Genomic DNA, 20,659 nt, shown 5'->3' on the forward strand with positions numbered 1-20,659 from the left:
GGCACCTCTCTAAGACTTTAATTTAGAGATGTATCAGATCTTCATTTTTAATGCAATGACCAACCATGATTAAACTAGAGGGTCAAAGATGAAGCATGCTAAGTACCTGATGACAGAGAGATGATAGTCAACATGCCCCACCTCAATTTTTTTCCTCATGTGGTTAATGTAGGAATTTGTTTTTCTTGAGTGTGTATACTTGTTAAAATGATTTTTTCTTTTTTCCCATGGGATGAGGGGAAATAACAGGAAATGAATGCTTGTTAAATGAAAAAAAAAGCTGTGTTAGAGGGAGTTTTCCTGCCAGGAGGTCCTTACACTGATGAAGTCATAGGTATGAAAATGAATAGTGTAGCAATTAATCAACAAGTATTTATTAAGCACTTACCATGTGTTAGACATTGTACTAGGTTCTAGCTTATATACAGAAAGGCAAAAAACAAACAAAAAAACCGACCCAACTCAGCCACCTTAAGTAGCTCATATTCTGATGGGGGAGATAACATGTACATAATCCTGAAAATAAAAGCTATATGAAGAGTAAATAGTGGGTAATTTTAGAGGGAAGGAACTAAGGGGGGAGGTGAGGATCAAGAAAGGCCTCTTGCAGAAGTTGGGATTTTATCTGAGTCTTGGAGGAAGCCCCAGAAAGTAAGAGCTAGAGGTAAGAAAGAAGAGCATTCAGACATGGAAGTTAGCCAGTGATGGAGTGGAGTCCAGTCAAGCTGGATCACAGATGGCTTGGAAGGGAATAACATATAAGAATGGAGGAAATAATAGGCATGTTTTTAGATAGCAGGGAAGCAGCTAGCAATGAGGGAGAGATAGAAGACAGAGTGGGCATGGTAAAAGCAGTTTGCTGGAGGGAATGGTTTTAAGTGTATTTAGAAGGGCTTGTTTTGTCAAGGAGAAGGATCACCTCTTCATCATTGTGGAGTAAAGGAGGAGATCATGGAGAACTTTTTGAGTGTGTGATAAAGGAGAAAGGGAAAAGAGGAAGCATTTGAAGGAAGGTCTCAGTTTTTTGTTTTTTGGTGATGTGGTATTAGCTTTCAGCTGGGGAGTGGGGGGAAGGTGTGTGATGGGAGGATAGAGGAGAGATAGAAAGTTTGGAATAGCTTCATTTTTGAGTGGGATATTGAATTGATTAGAGATTCTTACTGTATTAATGATCTATTTGAGGTATGTAATATTAATTTGCATCCATGTGTATATACATGTACACACATACACACATGTATCTTAAATATGTGTATTTGTGTTTGTTTAACTTATGACATTGAGAGGTAGCACAGCTTAGTGAATAGAGAGCTGGTCTTGGATCTAGGGAGATCAATTAAGTCATTTCCTCTGACACATAGTGGCTATAGGCAAGTCATTTAACTGCTCAGGGCTTTAGGCAAATTTCTAACACTCTGAAGAGAAGAGAAGATGCCAGCCTGAATTGGTAGAGATCGTTTCCTCATCCAATTGATGTGGGATGGAATTAGGGGTCAAATTGATCGTGAGTTGTCCCAAAAGAATTACAAGACTCAGTGACTCAGTTTCCCAAGTTTTATTGCAATACTGTGAATGACCACAGGGAGAGAACCAGAAAAGTGGAAAGGTACCTTTTGATTAGGGAAAGAAAAGACAGTTATATTTATAGTATGGGTAAGTTGATTATCAGTCTCATTATAAATCTCTACCTTAGGGAGGTATAGGGGAGGGCTTATCCTAAGTTGGAGGTCCTGGGGTCCTAAGGCTATCTCCAAGGTGGGTACCTTTTTCAGTGGAGGTGTGTTTTGGGGGTTTATATGTCATAAGGTGAATCTGGGAACAAATTTGGCCTTTTCTGTGCATGTCTCTTTCTGGTTCCCATGCTTAGTTTCAAAACATCTTCATTTATCATTTATTTCTAGTTTGAGTTTCTATAGCCTGTCAATTTTATCATTGTTATAGTCTTAGGCCTTCATGGCCTAGCTCCCTCTCTTCCTGTTATGGGTACTTTACTGTGGGTAAGAGAACTTAGCATCCTCACTTGTAAGTTATCCATTAACTGGGGGTTTGATTCCCTTTTAGAGCTCATATCTGAATTAAAGCTTGGGTCTTAGGTTTTCCTGTTAACCCCTTTTTTGCCTCCTACATCACAATGAAATCACATATTTAGTCTAAGTTTGACATTAGACATTATAAGTCTAAAAAGAAAACATGCTAATGCCAATTGATTAAGAAAATAAAACTTTTACAGACATTATTGGATTTATAGGGATTTTTTGGTCTTATATATCTTCTCTGTTAATGATATCAATTATTAACAACAGTAATTCTTTGAATCTGAATTTTTCGAAATTAAAAAGGAATCCTTGAAAGGGTTAAAATCAATTATTTGGGCCCTCAAGCCTTGAAGACAGTGTTTTAAATTTTTTTGTTGGACACTAATGGGTAATTTAGTAATTTTGTAAAATTATTTATGAAAGTGTCATTCCTAGGGTTGTGAATATTTTACAAAAGATATGTACCTGTTCTTTTGAGAAGGCACAATCTAGGGAACTGAGAGGTTAATGAAGAATCTCAGAAAAATCTTAAATTCCTTGTTGATTCATACCTAAGGAGATAATTTACAAACTGTCACATGCACGTACATCAAGACTACTTCTTGTTTCAAGGGGGAAGAGGGTTATGGGGTGTGGGAGTTAATCTTAGGGAAGATAAACATGGTACCTTCTTCAACCCATGGAGTAACACCCTTGATATCTGGGGAGGAGACTCCCTGGTGGATACTCCATGAAGAGATTTAAATGCAGATTCCAAAAGAGATTTTTTTTTTAACTTTTTCTGGAGTTTTAAGTATGAAGATACATTATTCCATTGTCAGGATCAGACAGTTCTCATATGATTGTAGATAGTTGTGTAACATAATTTCACAACAGAAGCTTTGGCTTGTCATTTCCTTTCAATATGCATTTTTTTCAAAAAAGAAGTGAAGTAAAATGAGAAACAAAAGTTTCTTCATTGTATAACTTTCTCCCTAGAATTATAGAAGATAACTCAGTTGCCCTTTGATTATTTTTAAGTTTTCAACTAAATTACACTTAAAAGTGACCCAGGTGGTATGGAGGACCATGAAATAATGAGATTAGTAACAGTAGTCTGCCTGTCAAGATGTTTTTTAAGGAACTCAGATATTTTGTAGATGTAGCATTGTGATATGGAGTGGAAAAGTATCCATTCTTCCCCCACCCCCCCTCCCCGCCATGGAGCTACTTGAAGCTTATGACTTGGATGTTGGTCCTAGAACTTCCTATTAGTTTCACTAGATGGTATGGGTCTTCCATGGCCATCAACTATTGGAGATATTTTTGTCCTTCACCTGAAGCTAGATGCGGTCCAGGTTTTTTTTTCCCATCTTCTCAATTCTCCAGCTATCAGCTAATTAATTATTCAACAAGCATTTTTTAAAGCACCTGCCATGTGCTTTATTAGGTGGTGGGAATACAAATAAAATAAAAGAGGTACTTCCTTTGAGGGACTTCTTATTTGTCCTTCAATATTGAAGAGGACCATGACACTGGGATGATGTCCTGACTTGCAGTGAATTGGATTTAAGGGAGATCATGAACCTCACTCTCTCCTCCAGAGTCATCTGGGTCTAGTGATACATACATATCAGGACAACTTGAGATGATTCCAGATGTTTTGGTTGTTGTTGTTGTTTTTTCTTTTAGGCTCCAGGGTTAAACAGCTAGTAAGCTTTTATTTGCCCAGAGTCACACAGCTAATAAGTTTAGGGAGTGAAATTTGAGCTTAGATCCTCCTAACTTCAGGGCCAGTGCTCTACCCACTATACTACCTACCTGCCTCTTGAGGAACTTACATTCTATTAGCAAGATGCAAGATGTCTGCAGATCAATAAAGAAGATTTATACAAGATAAAGCCTATAGTACTTTAAAGGCGGGAGAACACTAACAACTGGGGGGAATTAGGATAGGCCTCTTGAAAGTACTCACATTTGAACTGAGCCTTGAAAGGATACAAGAGGCAAAAATAAGTATTGCTTGTCTGGGTGCCTAAAGTCAGTGATATTTGTTGTTGTTGTTGTTTGTCCTTCCTTCTCAAAGAGGACCATGACAGATGGCATGACTTGCAGTGAATTGGATTTAAGTGAGGAAGGGCTGTGCAAAGTCACTAACCTCACTCTCTCCTCCAGAGCCATCTGAGTCCAGTGGCAAGATATATATTATAAAGACAACTGGAGATGGCCCCAGATGTTTAAGGCAGTTGGGGTTAAGTGACTTGCCCAGAGTAACATCCCTAATAAGCGTCCGAGGTGAGATTTGAAATCAGGTCCTCCCAACTTCAAGACCAGTACTCTATCCACTGTACCACCTAGCTGCCCCTAAAATCAGTGAGATAAATAATTTCTAGCATCTGTACAATACCTTAAGGTTTGCAAAGCACTTCACAAATACTATCTCGTTTTATCCTCACAACAACCCTGGCATGTAGGTGTTATTGTTATCTCCATTTTACCAGAGAAAACTGAGAAAGATAACCTAAATCACCTGCCCAGAGTCACACAGCTAATAAGTACCTGAGACAAAATTTGAACACAAGTCTTACCGACTCTAGGTGCAATGCTGTATGCATTGTGCCACTTTGCTAACTAATATCCACAGGAATAGTGACCCTACCGGGGTTAATGGGGGCTAGAGAGGCTAAATTGGGGATAGATCATTGCATGAAGCTGTTTATGATGGGAATAACCAGTTTCAATATCTAGTAATCACCAGTCAAAAAACCACAATTGCATCATACCCTGTCAGTGTAAGACGGAAGTCACGATGAAGCCAAGTACTGTTTATGCTTCAGGAAAGACATGAAGGTAGGATGAAGGTGAATAGTCATAAAGAAATGAAGGTTTTGACTTTGAATTTTGACAAGGGATCTTTAAGGGCTTGTCAGTACCTGACTTAAGTTCTAGAAAGAAGCTCTAGGATCCTTTATGTTAAGGATGATGGAAACTTTATTGAATCAAGTATTCTGTAAGACTAAGAACTTTTAGAGGGTGGGGTAAAATAGTTTGATACTTTAATAAGCTGCAAAACAATGATAAATGTGATAAATACTAAGGTATGTTTAGCTGGATTATTCAGAATGCTCTGTATACAGACCTGTCTCTTTTATTCTAATTAAATAGAAAGAGTATTAGGTTAGGAGGCAACTTGACCTAGTTTCTAATCTTAAGTGGATCACTAACTGAATGTATAAGCTTGGGCAAGTCACTTGTCCTCTGGGACTCAGTTTCCTTATCTGCAAAACTAGGTGGGTTTTATTAAGTGTTGTTTTCCTCTTCTAAATTCTGTGATCACAGGTGTTTGTAATGTTATAGTTTGAAATATAAATATAATAACTTGTTTGCTGTGCTTTCTGCATACATTTTCTTATTTCTTTTCTCACCTCATACCTGTGATGTAGGTAGGAAAGATGGCATTCTTCTTCTGTCTATAGATAAGGACTTGTCCAAGGTCACAAACAATACCATATATAATACCATATAATAGCCAATATCAGGTATATATTGATTGTTGATTTCCTGACTCTAGGTTACTAGGTAATAGAAAGTCAATTTAGATTACTGAAAATTAATCTTGTCTAGTTAATATTGGTTTTATTTCATTTGTGGAGATTATGGCTTAGTATGATTTAGAACTTAATATGTCATAACCTTGAGTTGTCATTTTTTACTTCTATAGACTTTTATTAAGTCTCTATTGTATAGCTAATGCCATACTAGGAAATGGGAAATATAGGTTAGATTTTATATGGTCTCTGCCCTAATCGAATTTACAGTCTGACAGGAGGAAAAAAATATATACATACACATATCTATACATACAGGGTGGGCCAAAAGGCATGAAGGGGTTTCAGTGTTTAATAACTCCTTTATTTTTTTTTTAATTTACAAAATCATAGCATCATATACAGTATATATAGGAAATGAATTTAAATTATGTGTGAAAAAAATCAACTCAATGGCAAAAAAATAAAGAAAATATAGTTTTCAAAAAGTTATTAAAACATCATGACTTTTGGTCCACCCTGTATATACACACAGAGAACTTAATTTCTAATTAGATTATACTCTGGAGTCCATTATAGCTCCAGGAACCTGATCATCTTGCAAAATCACATCATCCCTTGGACTCACACATGTTAGTCTCCCCTGCCCAGGAGCCCTTCCCTGTCTTTGGAGAAGGGAGAGAGGGGAGTGCTACGAGCTCTTCCAAGAACATCCTTTTAAGGAGGGCTCCAAGGCCAGCCATCTCTTCATTTCCTACCCAGCTGCACTCCTGGACTTCATCATACCCCATTGAGACTTTGCTCCTTCTCAACTTTTTAGCTTCCTTTTGTGTATTTTCCTTCATTAGATTGTAAGCTCCTTGAAGTCAGGGATTGTTTTTTGACTTTCAGAGCTTAGTGCTGTATATTAGGTGCTTAATAAATGTTTATCGACTGACACGCATAGACAAACATATGCATATCTAGATATAATTATTTATCTGGATAGGAGTTTTTGCTTTTTTTATGTCATGGACCCCTTTGATAGTCTGAAACGTATCAATAGATCCCTTCTCAGAATAATGTCTTCAAATGCTTAAAATAAAATACATGGGATTTTAAAGGAAATCAACTATATTGAAGAATATTTATATATTTATGAGTGAGACAGTGCAAGAGATGCAAAAAAAGGAGATTGTGGACAGAGCCTGGGAGCTCTGATATTCAAGATCATGGAGATAAATAGTGAACCTGGGGCTTCTGAACATTTTCCATAAAAATATTTTAATAACTGTATTTTAATATAGTTGATTTCCTTTGTATTCCTATGGATTTTATTTTTATGTATTTAAAAACATGATTCCAAGAAGCGGTCCATGGGCTTCTCCAGAATTCTAGAAAGTTAAAAATTCCTTGCTTAAGGTGATGGTTAAGTCTAAGGTATGACCACTCCTATAGGTTATTTGAGGTATTCAGATAAATAGAATAGAATAGAATAGAATAGAGGGTGAGTTGGGGTAGTAAGACTCATTGGTTTTTATAAATGTATGTATTTTTCCATGCAAAGAACTTCATTTGTGATTTACAAGCATTTTCCTTTATGGCATATTAAGTTTATTATATTATAGTGAAGTCATACAATTTTAGAGAGGCAGTATCAGGGCTGTGCTTGTAAATGTTTAACAATGGGCTCATAGGGGGAGGAAAGAAATGTGCTTGCAATACACATATTTATATTATTAACATATTTCCTATCACTTTCTTGAGTCTAATCAGTGAAGCAATAAATCAAGTACTAATTTGCTGGGTTGTTGATTTCTGAGGTATAAATGCTTATAATAAAGTTTTAAACAAGCCTTTCTGGGGAATAGTTTGAACTGTGTGTCTAGAACCCCCCTTGCAGTATGGTATAGACTAGAAAGGGCATAGGATTTCCCAAAGACTTAAGGGGATCTTTGTTTGAATTTACCCCTTGCTATATATTGCCTGTGTGATCTTGGCCACAAGGGGCTCCACTTTTGAGTTTCAGTTCTTTGGTTTCATAGATCTGGAATTGGAAGGGATCTTGGGAAAGCTGGGTGGCTTAGTGGATAGAGCAGCAAGCCTGAAGTCAGGAAGACTCATCTTTGTGAGTTGAAATCTGGCCTCAGACACTTAGTAATTGTATGATCTAGGATAAATTGGTCAACCCTATTTGCCACAGTTTCCTCATTTGTAAAGTGATCTGGAGAAGGAAATGGAAAACCACTCCAGGATCTTTGCTAAGAAAACTCCAAATGGAGTCATGAAAAGTCAGACAATTGAACAATAACAATTAGAGATCCAACCCTCTCATTTTACAAACGAAGAAATTGAGGCCCAGAGAGGCTCAAGGCCTGTCCAAGATCATAAAGGTAGAAAGTAGCAGAACTAGGAGACCTCACATTCCATGCTTCTAAGTTCACTTTGTGATGTTTAAAATCTAATGCGTGGTTGCCTTAAATTAGAAGCTTTAGTACCAGTTTTGGGGTATTAAGCATTTATTAAAGCATACCAAGTATTAGAGTAAAAAGAGAACATGTGGGGTTCAGAAAGAAAAGGCCTATCTAACCTAGAGCTCCAGCTTGGTCTGGTTCTTCCTCACATCCTTCACCACAAGCCTGCTTCAGCCACGAACTGCTAGAGCAAACGTCCTTTAGAAACTTTTATAGGTCCAGAGAAGAGGCAGTCCTTAGACACTGCTTCAAGCTGATTGGTTAGCATCATCCAAATTCATTAGTTCACTGGACTTGAGGGTGGTCTTGTGTTGATGTCATAGTCTACAGCCTCTGAGAACACACCCCCTTGGGAATCAGCCAGGTGTGGCTTTAATTGAATTAACTTTAAGTAGGTTAATCAGCAAAGTCAATCACTCTCTGTCAGTCTCACTTAATTCAATCAGTTCTAAATCAATCTTCAGGTGGGGCCTTTGGGTGTCTGCCAAATCCCGTTATTTTCTTACAACTCCTACCATTTCATTCTCTTTCTACTGCATCACATCCCCTACCTATAAAATGGGGGGATTGGATTAGCAGATGTCTTAGGTCCCTTTAAGCTTTCAGTCTGATCCTTTGGGGGTTAGGAAAAGGTGTGGTAAGGACCTTTAGTAATACAATTTGTCAGAACACAAAAATAAAAGAAAAGTAACTTTATCAAGAATTCTGCCTTTTTGGAGGCTTTTCCTCAGTCTTTAGCTTATTTGATCTCTTTGCAGTTTTTAACTCTATCAAACACCCCCTCCTTCCAGATACTTTTTCCATCCATGGCTTTCACAACACTTCTCTCTCCTGGTTCTCTTCCATGTATCAAACAGACTGCTTTTTCTCAGTCATCTTTGCTGGATCATTATGAGTTTTATGAGAAAATTCCTGTCTCTACTGAATAAGGTTATCAACCTCTATATAGACATTTGGATAAATTTCAGTGACAATAGGACAGTAGCAAGCTGATGGGCCATTGCTAGTGCTTCCAAATCTTTACATAGAAAAGTACAATGATTATGTGATACTCCATAGGCAAAAAAAAAAAAAAGGAAAAAAAAAGCCTATTTGCCTCCTGCTATGGTTTAAGGCTAGTATGGTTCAGTAGAAAGAGTCTTTCTAGATTTGGAATCAAAGAATCTGGACATACGGAGTTTTATGCTCTATTCTGGGGTCCCCATTTTTGGAAGGTCACTGATAAGCTTGAAAGCATCCAAAGAAACATTATCAGGTTAGCAAAAGGGCTCTATATAGATTCATTTAAAAAAACTGGGAATGTTTCCTCTTGAAAAGAGAAGCCTAGGAAGAGACATGGGCTTTATAACTTCCCTCAAGAGTCTAAAAGGCTAATAACACTTATAAGAGTCAAGTCAAGAAACATTTATTAAGCGCCTACTATATTCCAGGTATTATACCAAGTAGTGGGGATAAAGAAAAAGCAAAAATCTGTTTTTGTCCTTCAGTTTTTACAATCTAATAGTGGAGGCAACATGAAAATAGTTCTACGAACAAGATATATCCAAGATAAATTGGACATGATGTTAGGGGCAGAAGCAGTAACACTATATGGAAATTGCGAACAGGACAATTTAGATTTAATGGAAGGAAAAACTAATTTGAATTACCTAAAAAGAGAATGATTTAGGCTGCCTCTGAAGGTTGTGATGTTTAAAATCTAATTGCTATGATTAAAATCTAATGAGTGGGGTGGCACCCTGATTCTCACAAGGTTAAGGGCTCCTTTGCATGAGAGGTATTCAGTCAAAGGTAAGATGTACCCTTGTTTGTTTTTCTTTTTCTAGAGGGACTCTTGTGCATTTAGACTAGAGGGTAAGACTGAAGTCTCTTCCAATTCTGAGTTTCTATGGTATCTATTTGACCCTGAGTATGTAATATGACCTCTGAGCTTCAGTTCTCTTATCTGTAAAATAAAAGGGCTGGAACCAATGATTTCTAAGATCCTATTTAGCTCTAAATCTTTGGTCACCGTTTATTCATCAGTAGATATAGGTAAACTAACTGAATGATAGAAGTAAATCTCCATGCAAATAATTAGACATAACCATTTATTATTCATCATTAAGATGTAGTTAGTGTGATTAAGTGGCTGAATAGCTAACTTTGGAATAAGAAAGACCTAAGTAAGAGGAAAATACTGAATGAGGTAGAATGAACCATATTCTTTGAGTCCTTCTAGCCTCTTCTCCAAGCATCTAGCTAGCATTAGTAAGTATTTAATAAATGCATATTGAATTAAATTGTCCACTAGTACTGCAGATGCCTGAAAAGAATTGTTATTTTCTCTCAGACTTATGACTAATATATTTTAATAAGATAAGTATAGTTAGTTCTAGGGACTGGTAAGTGACTTATCTATTTGGCATCATCTACTGCTCTCATTCTTTTAAAATTTCCCTTCTTTGGATGCGTTCCTTCCTAAAATGCCACTTCTTTTCCTCACCTCCCTGGGAGTGGAATCAGATCTTTCCTTCTTTATTCCCTAGAAAGAGTTATATAAATCTACCCAAATTGGAGTGGGTGTGGGCTATAGTTAAATGCTGCCTTGATGCTGAGAGCTGGAGATTTAGATATGCAGACTCTTTTGACCATGAAACAAATAGTTCAAATATTTTAATTAGTTGAACTATATAGATTATGATTTTGCATATGACTAAATACATATAATATCCTTTAATTCTTCAGGTACTGGTAATTTCATAGGTATGAGTACTCTTCACCAACATCTATTATGTCTATATCTTGGTAGATAATCTTTGAAAACTGCTGTAGGGATGGGCAATGAATGGGCACTATGGGTAGTTTCCTACCCCAGAGGAAAGTTTATCTGATTAATTTTATCAGGAATTAGCATCACCTTAAAAAAAAAAGCATAGCTGCATAAAGCATTGCTTTACCCAGAGGAAAAAAGAACTTTAATAAATCGTACTGTATATGTCTGTGTATGTACTTGTCATCTTTACCATTAAAAAGTAAAATCCTGGGGCAGCTAGATGGCGCAGTGGATTCAGGAGTACCTGAATTCAAATCCGACCTCAGACACTTAATACTTACTAGCTATGTGACCCTGGGCAAGTCACTTAAACCCAATTGCCTCACTAAAAAAAATAAAAAAAAAAAAAAGTAAAATCCTTTCAAGTCAGGATTGTTTCATTCATTATGTTTGTATACTCAGTGCTTATACAGTACCTGATACATAGTAGAAGCTTAATAAATGCATGTAGATTGATCAATTAATAGATAATTGATGGTATCTGTGAAGAGAGATATATTTTTTACACAGAAGGGAGTTACCAATATCCCAGAGATCATACAAACTGGAATTGGACCAGACTTGGCAGCTGTCCAGATGGTTTTGAGGCTAGGTTAGTGTGTGAGACATGAACACGAGACTCCTCAGATAGATGAGTTGTGATCTCTGTTATTGGAGGGATCAGCCTTCCTCTGATGAAATCATGGATTCATTTGAATATTTGATTAGAAAGATATAGAATTATAGGCAGGTACCTTAGATACCATAGTAGTATAGCTCCCTCTTTTTCTCCTGGAGGAAACATAAGGTCAGATATGAATGGGTTAATTATTGTATGTTTTAGGGACATGACTTCTGAATGCATATGAAAAACAGATAAATTAGTTTCATAGTGTAAACCTGTAAATTAATGAAACAATCAATATAGGAGAAAATAAGGTCTTTAATTGGGGCAGAGGAACTACTTAGCTCATGGTATCACAAAGCAAGATGCTAGGAATACCCAAAGATGAGGACTGAGGACAGGGTTTATATGGGGTAACAGAACAAAGGGAACTAACTATAAGACTGCTCTTGAGTTAAATATAGAAGCTACTCAACTCTAAATAGAAACTACTAATGTAAATGTACATGATAATTTACACGATAAACTAAAGTCCAGGGAGTGTGGGGACCAATTTTTAATTGGGGAGTGCTAGCTAAGCGGCTCACCGCAATATTGGGGCAAGTAAGGAAACTGGCAGCCTCCCTCAAAACAGAACAAGATTTATTTTAACAAGAACGAACTTAAAAACAAAACACAAACAGGATCAGTAGGATCAAGGAAAAGGAAATAACATGGGGAAAGGGAAATTATAATAGCTGAAAAATACCACCGCCCAGGAATCAGTTGAAAATACGCAGCAGAACCCCTGTCGCTTTCCAGCTTCCACCTAGAATGCCCAATTCTCCTCCCCCAAACCTAGAAACACCCCACACAGTCCCAACCAATGGGATGGTCGCTCTGACAGTCACATGACTGCCCTCACCAGGCTTCCAATCGATATAATTTTGCCAAGCCCATGTAGGCGTTGGCGAGTGGTGATTACGTGAGGTGCCCTGGCAACTGCTACAACCAGTAGGTGGAGCACCATGCGGTTTGCGGAGCACCAGGCCAGTGCTCGCCAAGGCATAAAAACCTCAAATAACAATTCTTTACAGGAGTAAGGTGGGGCATCTTTGGGGGGGTATAAGTTTGTTTGGGGGAGATCCATAAGTCATTCAGGAGTCTGGAATTAGCAAAAACTGGTTAGCCCCAGGCAATTCATTGACCTTGGAATGAGGAGTAGGAGGGGATCATTTAGTTCTCAATAAGTTTGTGGTTATATTAGATTCACCTAATGTTATACTTAGAAGAAACCTCAGGGGCTATTTATTTCATCCACATCCAAATGAAAATCCCTTCTACAAAATACCCATCAGGTGGATATCTGTCTAGCCTTTGTTTAAGGACTACCATGGAGGTGAACCTATTACTTCACAAGGAAGTTTTCTGTGCTAGGATAACTTTTTCTTGTCTCTTTGAATGGCTTTGTCTTGTCTCCAGGATTATATATTCCCCTGTTATCCATTAGTCCAGGTAGTCAAGATTTTGATTAAAAGTAGGTGATACATTTTCATTATTCTCACAATATTTAAAATTTTTTCATTCTTATTATATCTGTTATGGTGATCTGTGATCAGTGAGCTTCAGTGTTACCATTGTAATATTGTAACTGTTTTGGGGTGCCACAAGCTATACTCATGTAAAATGGTGAACTTACACAATAAATGGTGTGTGTGTGTGTGTGTGTGTTCTGAGTGCTTCTCTGAATAAAAATAATAAATGTGAGTGATAGAGTCATGGCTATCTAAAAAATCGTGCTATACTATAATTGAAAGATAGGCTGGCTTCATGGCAAGAATTCAAAATAACTGACATTTCCCATTCTCTACCAGTATCTTTATGATGTTAGAATGAGAGGAAAACACCAGTATTGTGTGAACTCCTGGTGGAGATCTCATGTGAGGACATGAATATGAGACTCCTCAGATGGATACATGGATGAGTTGTGATCTCTGTTATTAGAGGGATTAGCCTTCCTCTGATGAAATCACAGATTCATTTGAATATTTAATTAGGTACTTTAGATACCATAGTAGTATAGCTCCCTCATTTTCTACTGGAGGAAACTAAAGCCAGTAAAGGTACACTTTACAGAATGACATTGAGTTTGACTTATCTTCTCATCTGATAAGCAAGGACATTACTTCTTATTCAATAGCTACTATTTTGTCCTTATGTAAAAAAAAAAAAGTCTTCTATGAATACTTTGTTATTAGCTTTTGGGTGTTTTAGTTTACTTTTAGTTTATTTTTTAGTCTTGTTTTAAGATAACTTTGTAATCAGAACCTGAGTTGGACTTTCCCAAAAGAGTAAATGTTATGACCTTACATTCTTTTTGCCTTTTTTTTTAAATGCAGATTTTGTACACTATGAAGACTTTTCTTCAGGCAGTGGCATTATGGGGGAAAAAGGCACCTTCTCATAGCATCACCACCATCATGATTACAGATGATCAACACACTATTGTTACAGGGAGCCAAGAGGGTCAACTATGTCTCTGGAATCTTTCCTCTGAATTAAAGGTCAGTGGGTACCATAGAATACAGATGGTTTTCTTTTTATTTGTATTGCTGATGAAGTGAGTCTGCATTTTAAAAATTTGGCTAATGAGTACTTAGATGAAACACTATGTGAACAGCAGCTATGGCAGTTAATAAGATGCTTAAGTGAATCAGTGAACAGAATTAAGAATATGTACATTTAGTAGAATCAATTTCAATTTTAAATTGGATGGAAAACAGTTTCTTAAGCTATCTCATGATCATACTTGAATACATTCTTTGAGTGAGGGTTCTCAGGCTTCAAAAATATTTTAATCTAGTCAACTACCTAGAGTTGTATTGTTTTATATCCTGAATTATTAGTTAAAGTAACTGAATTGGAGGCCTGGAACTGTAATTCTGAAAATTATAGTTCATTAATCGAAACAAAGCAGAGGTCTCTTTGAAAACCACTATTAGCTCAATGACTAATATCTTAATTATCTGGGTATTCCTGTCAGTTTGGCCTTCTTTCTCTTTCTCTCCCCAGACTTGTCTGGGATTTTTACAACACACTTTGAAGATCTCTAAATCCAATTTACTATTGTCATTCTACTATTCCAAAACCTGACCTCACCTACAATTGAGCACATTGATTAGCAATTAATTGTCCTCATCTGAAGTCATAAACATTTAACATATTGCAATAAATGTTTGCTTCACTCCCATGGACTCCTCATCCAATTTGAACATTTAAACAAATGATGTAGTTAAAGTATACTGCCCTCATTAAGAAGCCTTTTAAAGCGCAAAGACGATTTTTAGCCTTCCAAGTTTGTCACTATAAAACTTAAATTAACAATTAATTGTAATTCTATTTTATGGTGTAATTAATTAAAATCTCATGTCATTGAGCAGTTCTCTTATAGAATTTCTAAAAGCCATATATAGAGAAGTCTACATTTGGCTTAGCCTGTGCTTATCAATAAATTCCTGAATCAGGAAGCCTTTCATTCATTCAGCAAGCATTCATTAAGTGCCTACTATGTGCCAGGCAACTGTGTTAGGTGCTCAGGATAAAAATCTCCAAAATTAAACAAATCCTATTCACAAAGAGCTTATATTCCAAGGGAGAAACAATTATACATGTAAGTATATAAAGAATAAACATAAAGAGAATACAAAGTAGTTAAATACAAGATAGTTTGGGAAGAGCAACATTAGCAGTTGGGAGGATCAAGAAAGGCTTTTTATGGATGAGATGGTGTTTGAGCTGCTCTGTCTGTTTCTTTCTTTCTTTTTTTTTTTTTTTGCAGGGCAATGAGGATTAAGTGGCTTGCCCAGGGTCACACAGCTAGTAAGTCTCAAGTGTCTGAGGCTAGATTTGAACTCAGGTCCTCCTGAATCCAGGGCTGGTGCTTTATTCATTGCGCCACCTAGCTGCCCTGCTCTGTCTCTTTCAAATGCTGTATTAGTACTTAAAAAAAACCCATCTTTCCCCAACGACTTGGGGTAGGGGGCACCTATAGGGCAGCAATAGCCCATATTATAATAAGGAAATGTACCTGTGCAAAAAGAGTAAGCATTTTGGCCATATCTACTAATATATGCTGTATTCTACAACAATAATTACCAGAATTTCTCTTCATGCCATCTGAAATACTTCCTCTTAGATATTATTTTGGGTTAATCAAATATCCTTGGACATCTCTATTACCTACTTTCCCCCAAGTCTCAGCTCAAATTGTTACCCACTTGCAGAGGCCTTTAATGATTCTTCCAGTTGTTACTGTCTCCCACCACTCCACCCCCATATCTCTCTGTGTATTTATTTTGTATATATCTTATATTTACTTAAAGGTGAATATATTATATCCCTCTCAGTAGAATGAAAGCTTTTCGATAGCAAGGACAATGTCATTTTCGTGTTTTTATTATCTCCAAATCCTAACACAATATCCGGAACAAAATAGGTAGTTAAAAATGTTTGTCCATTAGTTGCTGTTTATCTTAAAGGCTGATGGCCCAAAAAGCCTTTCCATGTGTCCAGTTCCAGAGGGATAAGCCATGCCCAGAGCTAAGTTGCTAAGTTGAACATCTGACTTCCTTAGAGTAATCACTCAGGTAGGAGAAGGATGAGTCAGATATTGTAGTCCTAATGCCTCGATATTCATCTATAAAAGAACTTTGAAATAATGCAGTTGTATCAAGCTCAATTAGAAATCTAAGTGGGGGGGTAGGATATTGACTTAGAAAACCATATATTAACATCATCTATGTTCTATTGTATTTTTATTTTGTTAACTATTTCCCAACTACATTTTAATTTCATTCAGCTGTACTCTAAAGGGGTGTGATGCAGGAAGGGCCTTCATGTTTGACACCTGTTCCTTAGAAGGATCTATGATTTACTATTAATTTTGTTTGACAAAACACTTTTAAATATGTACCAGCTATTTTGCTATTTAATATGCATAATTTTCTACTTAAGATAATTTTCTATTTTTAATAATATGTGACAGATATTTGCTATTTAAAGAAACCCTTTCTTTTCATGGGACCCTGAAAAGAAGTAAGCTGATGGGCAATTGTTAGAGCATTAGAGCATACAAGATTTGGGGTCCAGAGAAGCTGGATTCAGACTTTGGCTCTGATCCTTTTCAACCTGTTTGACCTTGGGCTCTATCTTATTCTCTCTGGGCCTCACTTTCATCATCTATAAAGTGAAGGGGTTAGATTAAATGCCCTGTAGAGTCACTTCCAGCTCTGAATCTAAGATCTATGATCCTAAGTAAAGTTGTGTGACTTGTCCTAGGTTGCTGGCAGAGAGAGGATTACTTCTGAAAGGCAGTTGAGTGTCAGGTTGTTACTTAGCCCATAGAGTGGTTTGTCCCCTAAGAGTCAACTAGTAGAAAAGAAAGCAAATTTTCCTCCTGATGTGCCCTGATCCACTGCTCAGGCTGAGCTTCAGTAAACTGTTAAAAGGAATAAATCCAAAGGTGAATGGGTCCTGTAAGTGCTATTGCTGGGAGAATGTGTGTGCCTTTATCTGTGAGAGTATCCTGCCTTCCACAGAAAAGATATGACATTAATAGGGTGACAGGGCCTGAATCTTAGCTTTGCTCATTGTAAATAACAGTGATTCTAATCCTTTTGTGGACTTGGCTGAGATATCATTATTTCAAATATTTTTTCTGGATTATGGTGAAGGACTTAGGGAATACTGGTTCATGAGGAAAAGTTTAACTTCATAATTCTGAAATTTGGTTTCTTTCATCATTTCTCACATTTATGGGGACAACTCCCTTTCCATTTCAGAAGTTTCTGTGTTATTTTCTGATTTGTAGTTTAACTTTTATCTTTTCAATTTTTTTAAAATACTGAAGGTAGGTTTTTTTGATACATGGAGCAATAACTTAAATGATTTCATAGGATCATAGATTTAGAACTGGAAGGGACCTTAGAGCTTGTAACCTATCCCTCCACCTACATTTTACAGATGAGGTAATGGGACCAAAGAGGTTAAGTGACTTACTCCAGGTCATGCAGGCAGTAAGACTCAAGAGGTGGAATTTAAACCAGTGTTCTGTGATTCCCCAGCCAGGACTGTTTCCATGTACTGGACTGCCTCTGTTGGAAACAATTATGATAGAATTTACCTCCCAAATTATAGTGTTGAAGATTTTATCTGAATACTTGAATAAGAAAATGTCTCTTAAAATAGAAAAATAGAGAATCTTAATGAAATCTCATTTAGACTTTCATTCTCACCATTGAATGTTTCCTCTTGATATTTTTCATTCAAGTCAATAATAGCAATATAGAGATAGGTTTGTGTTTTTTATTTTGCTTTGCAGGTGTTAAAGTATAAACTTACATCAAATTGTGGAATGTGTCCAAAAAGTACATACACATCCAAAAAGCAGTGCAGAATAATGGATAAAGAGCTACCCCTGGATTCAAGAAGACCCAGGTTCAAATCCCAAGTCTGACCCATACTGGCTTTGTGACCTTGGTAAAGTTACAGACAACTCTATGTTGCAGAAAAGTTGCCAATTTACATTATTAAAAGTTTCTCATTGGCAGCTGAATAAAAGGATAAAATCACACATGACTAAAAAAAAAAGACATAGCCATATAGAATGATCAGGGAGAGACTGATTTTTCTTAATGTCATAGAAATGTCAGTGTTAACCTTCTCTCACAGAAAAACGGCTAATAATAGCTAGTATTTACATAGTGCTTTAAGGTTTGCAGAGTGATAAAAACAATAATATTTCACTAAGAATGTAAAGGCATATGCTAGGACCACATTATGAAGCAGCTTACAATATGGGTTTAGATCTGCTATAGGTCAAACTAAGCTATCTTAAATCGAACTACCTGAAGCAAAGACAAGATATTTAAAAGTGAAGTTTACCTATATTAGGACCAATAAAAGGGTTCTGATATTTCATATTAATAATAATAGCTAGCTCTTATCATGTGACAGGTACTTGTCCTAAGCCCTTTATGACAGTTATCTCATTTGATCCTCACAACAACCCTAGGCTGTGGACGCAATTATTATCCCCATTTTGTAGATGAAAAAACTGGGGCAAATAGGGGTTAAATGACTTGTCCAGGGTTCACACAGCTAGGAAATGTCTGAGGCGGAATGTGAACTCAAGTCTTCCTGATGCCTGACCTGGTGCTCTATCCACTTCACCACCATGATGTAAATTGTAATATATTTTTATTGATTAGGGCCAGAAATAATTATTTAACAAACTTCATGTTACCAATTATAGATCTCAGCTAAAGAACTTCTCTTTGGTCATACTGCTTCTATAACATGTTTGGCAAAAGCAAGAGAATTTGAAAAACAGCCATATGTTGTTAGTGCTGCTGAGAATGGGTAAGTAGCTACCTATTGCTTTTGTTTCTTTGTTAAAAATTGTGCATATTTGATTGTGTTTTATAATTTACAAAGTACTTTTCTGTAGATGGGAACTTTTCTTTTGTATGAATAATAACATGATATTAGAATCAGAATTCTAGAGCTAGGAAGGACTTAAGGGATCATCTACCTCTACCTTCTCATTTTACAGATGATGAAACTGAGGAAAAATGAGGGGAAAGGACTTTCTGAAGGCTAAGCAATTACTGACCCAACCAAGTCTAGAAACCAGGTCTCCTGGCTCCCAGTCTAGCACAATCTCCTTCCTAAAATGCTATAGTCAGACATTTTCAAGGTTTAGAAGACTTTGTAAGATAGAAATGATGTGTGTGTGCTGTTTAAAATGATTACCAGAATAGTTTTATTCTACTGGGGGTTTGGAAGATTCTCTAGGCCAGTGTGGACCTAGAGGAGGGTTCCCTAGAGTGACCTTAGGCTTCATAGGCCTATTTCCATCCTGTATGGGCTAATATGAATGTAAAAGTTCAATAGTTGGGGCAGCTGGGTGGCGCAGTAGATAGAGCAGCGGCTCTGGATTTAGGAGGACCTGAATTCAAATCCAGCCTCAGACACTTAACACTTACTAGCTGTGTGACCCTAGACAAGTCACTTAACCCCAATTGCCCTGCAAAAAAAAAAGTTCAATAGGTAGGGGCAGTTAGGTGGTGCACTGGATAGAGTACTGGCTCTGGATTCAGGAAGACCTGAGTTCAAATCCAGCCTCAGACACTTGACACTTACTAGCTGTGTGACCCTGGGCAAGTCACTTAACCCCCATTGCCTTACCAAAAAAAAAAAAAGAATCAATAGGTATTAGGACTCAAGATTTTGTTTCCCTACTAATCTATATTAGCATCTGCCTTCAACTTCTAGCCTTAAAATTTCCCCTTAGAGGGAAATTTTCTCATCTTCTGGTTTCTGGAGCTATTCATAACCTGGCAATTGCTTTCCAGTTTATCTGTCTAGAATATTGTTCTAATTCTCAACCTTATCTCTGTGACAATGGGTGAGTGCTGTTGTTTGCTATGGACTAATCTTGCTCTGGCCTTTGGCTCTGTCATTCCTGGGTCTTAACCTGGCATCTTGATTATAAAACTGCCTTTTCACCCACTATCAGTGAGTCTTATTCCTGCTTCTGATGTTTTGTTACTGTACCATAGCTTGGACATTGGCCCATTTTCTTCATTTCTACTTGGAACTATTGTTTTGTGGCATTAGGAAAAGCTATCCTTTTACCACATATTATATTGCTGAGAAAAATGTACGCTCTGCTGAGTGCCACTATATTCTGTCTTAAGCAAACCACATCTGGAATATTTGTGTTCAGTCCCAGAGTCACAATTTAAACTTTTTATCTTATTTTTAATTTATGGAACAAAATAAGCACTTCTATAATAGTATAATAAAAAGATGTCACATTTTAAGAAGAATATTGACAAAATGTATAGTATCCGAAAGGAAAATGATCAGGATAGTAAAGGGTCTTGATACTATGCCTTGCAAAAATCAGTTGCAAGAAGTGTGGGGGTTTTCAGTTGGAGTGCAGTGGGGAAGAACTTTGTTTTGGGGGGAGTTCAATACAATAGTTCTTTTTGTTTTGTTTTGGGGTTTTTTTTTGACAATAGTTCTTTTTAAGTATTTGAAGAGTTGACCTGCAGAATTGGGATTAGATTGATTTGGATCCAAAGGGCAGCAGTTAATGGAAGTTCCGGGCAAGGCAATATTTAAGCTCAATGTAAAGAAAAAGAATTCCTGAGAATTAGGTTTGTCCTCCAGTAGAATGG

The 20,659-nt window shown here is 36.8% G+C and overlaps 1 protein-coding gene across 1 annotated transcript in view; it reads left to right on the forward strand.

Annotated features, from left to right (window-relative positions):
- Positions 1-13,825: 13,825 nt before the first annotated feature.
- The window catches only part of WDR72 (WD repeat domain 72), a 255,840-nt gene continuing 249,006 nt past the window's right edge, over positions 13,826-20,659 (forward strand). Inside the window, 2 exon segments of the mRNA XM_043980475.1 lie at positions 13,826-13,978; positions 18,727-18,833. Of these exon segments, the coding sequence (XP_043836410.1) occupies positions 13,826-13,978; positions 18,727-18,833 (260 nt within the window).

The sequence above is a fragment of the Dromiciops gliroides genome, chromosome 2 (genome assembly GCF_019393635.1).
Source record: "Dromiciops gliroides isolate mDroGli1 chromosome 2, mDroGli1.pri, whole genome shotgun sequence".
Taxonomy (NCBI): domain Eukaryota; kingdom Metazoa; phylum Chordata; class Mammalia; order Microbiotheria; family Microbiotheriidae; genus Dromiciops; species Dromiciops gliroides.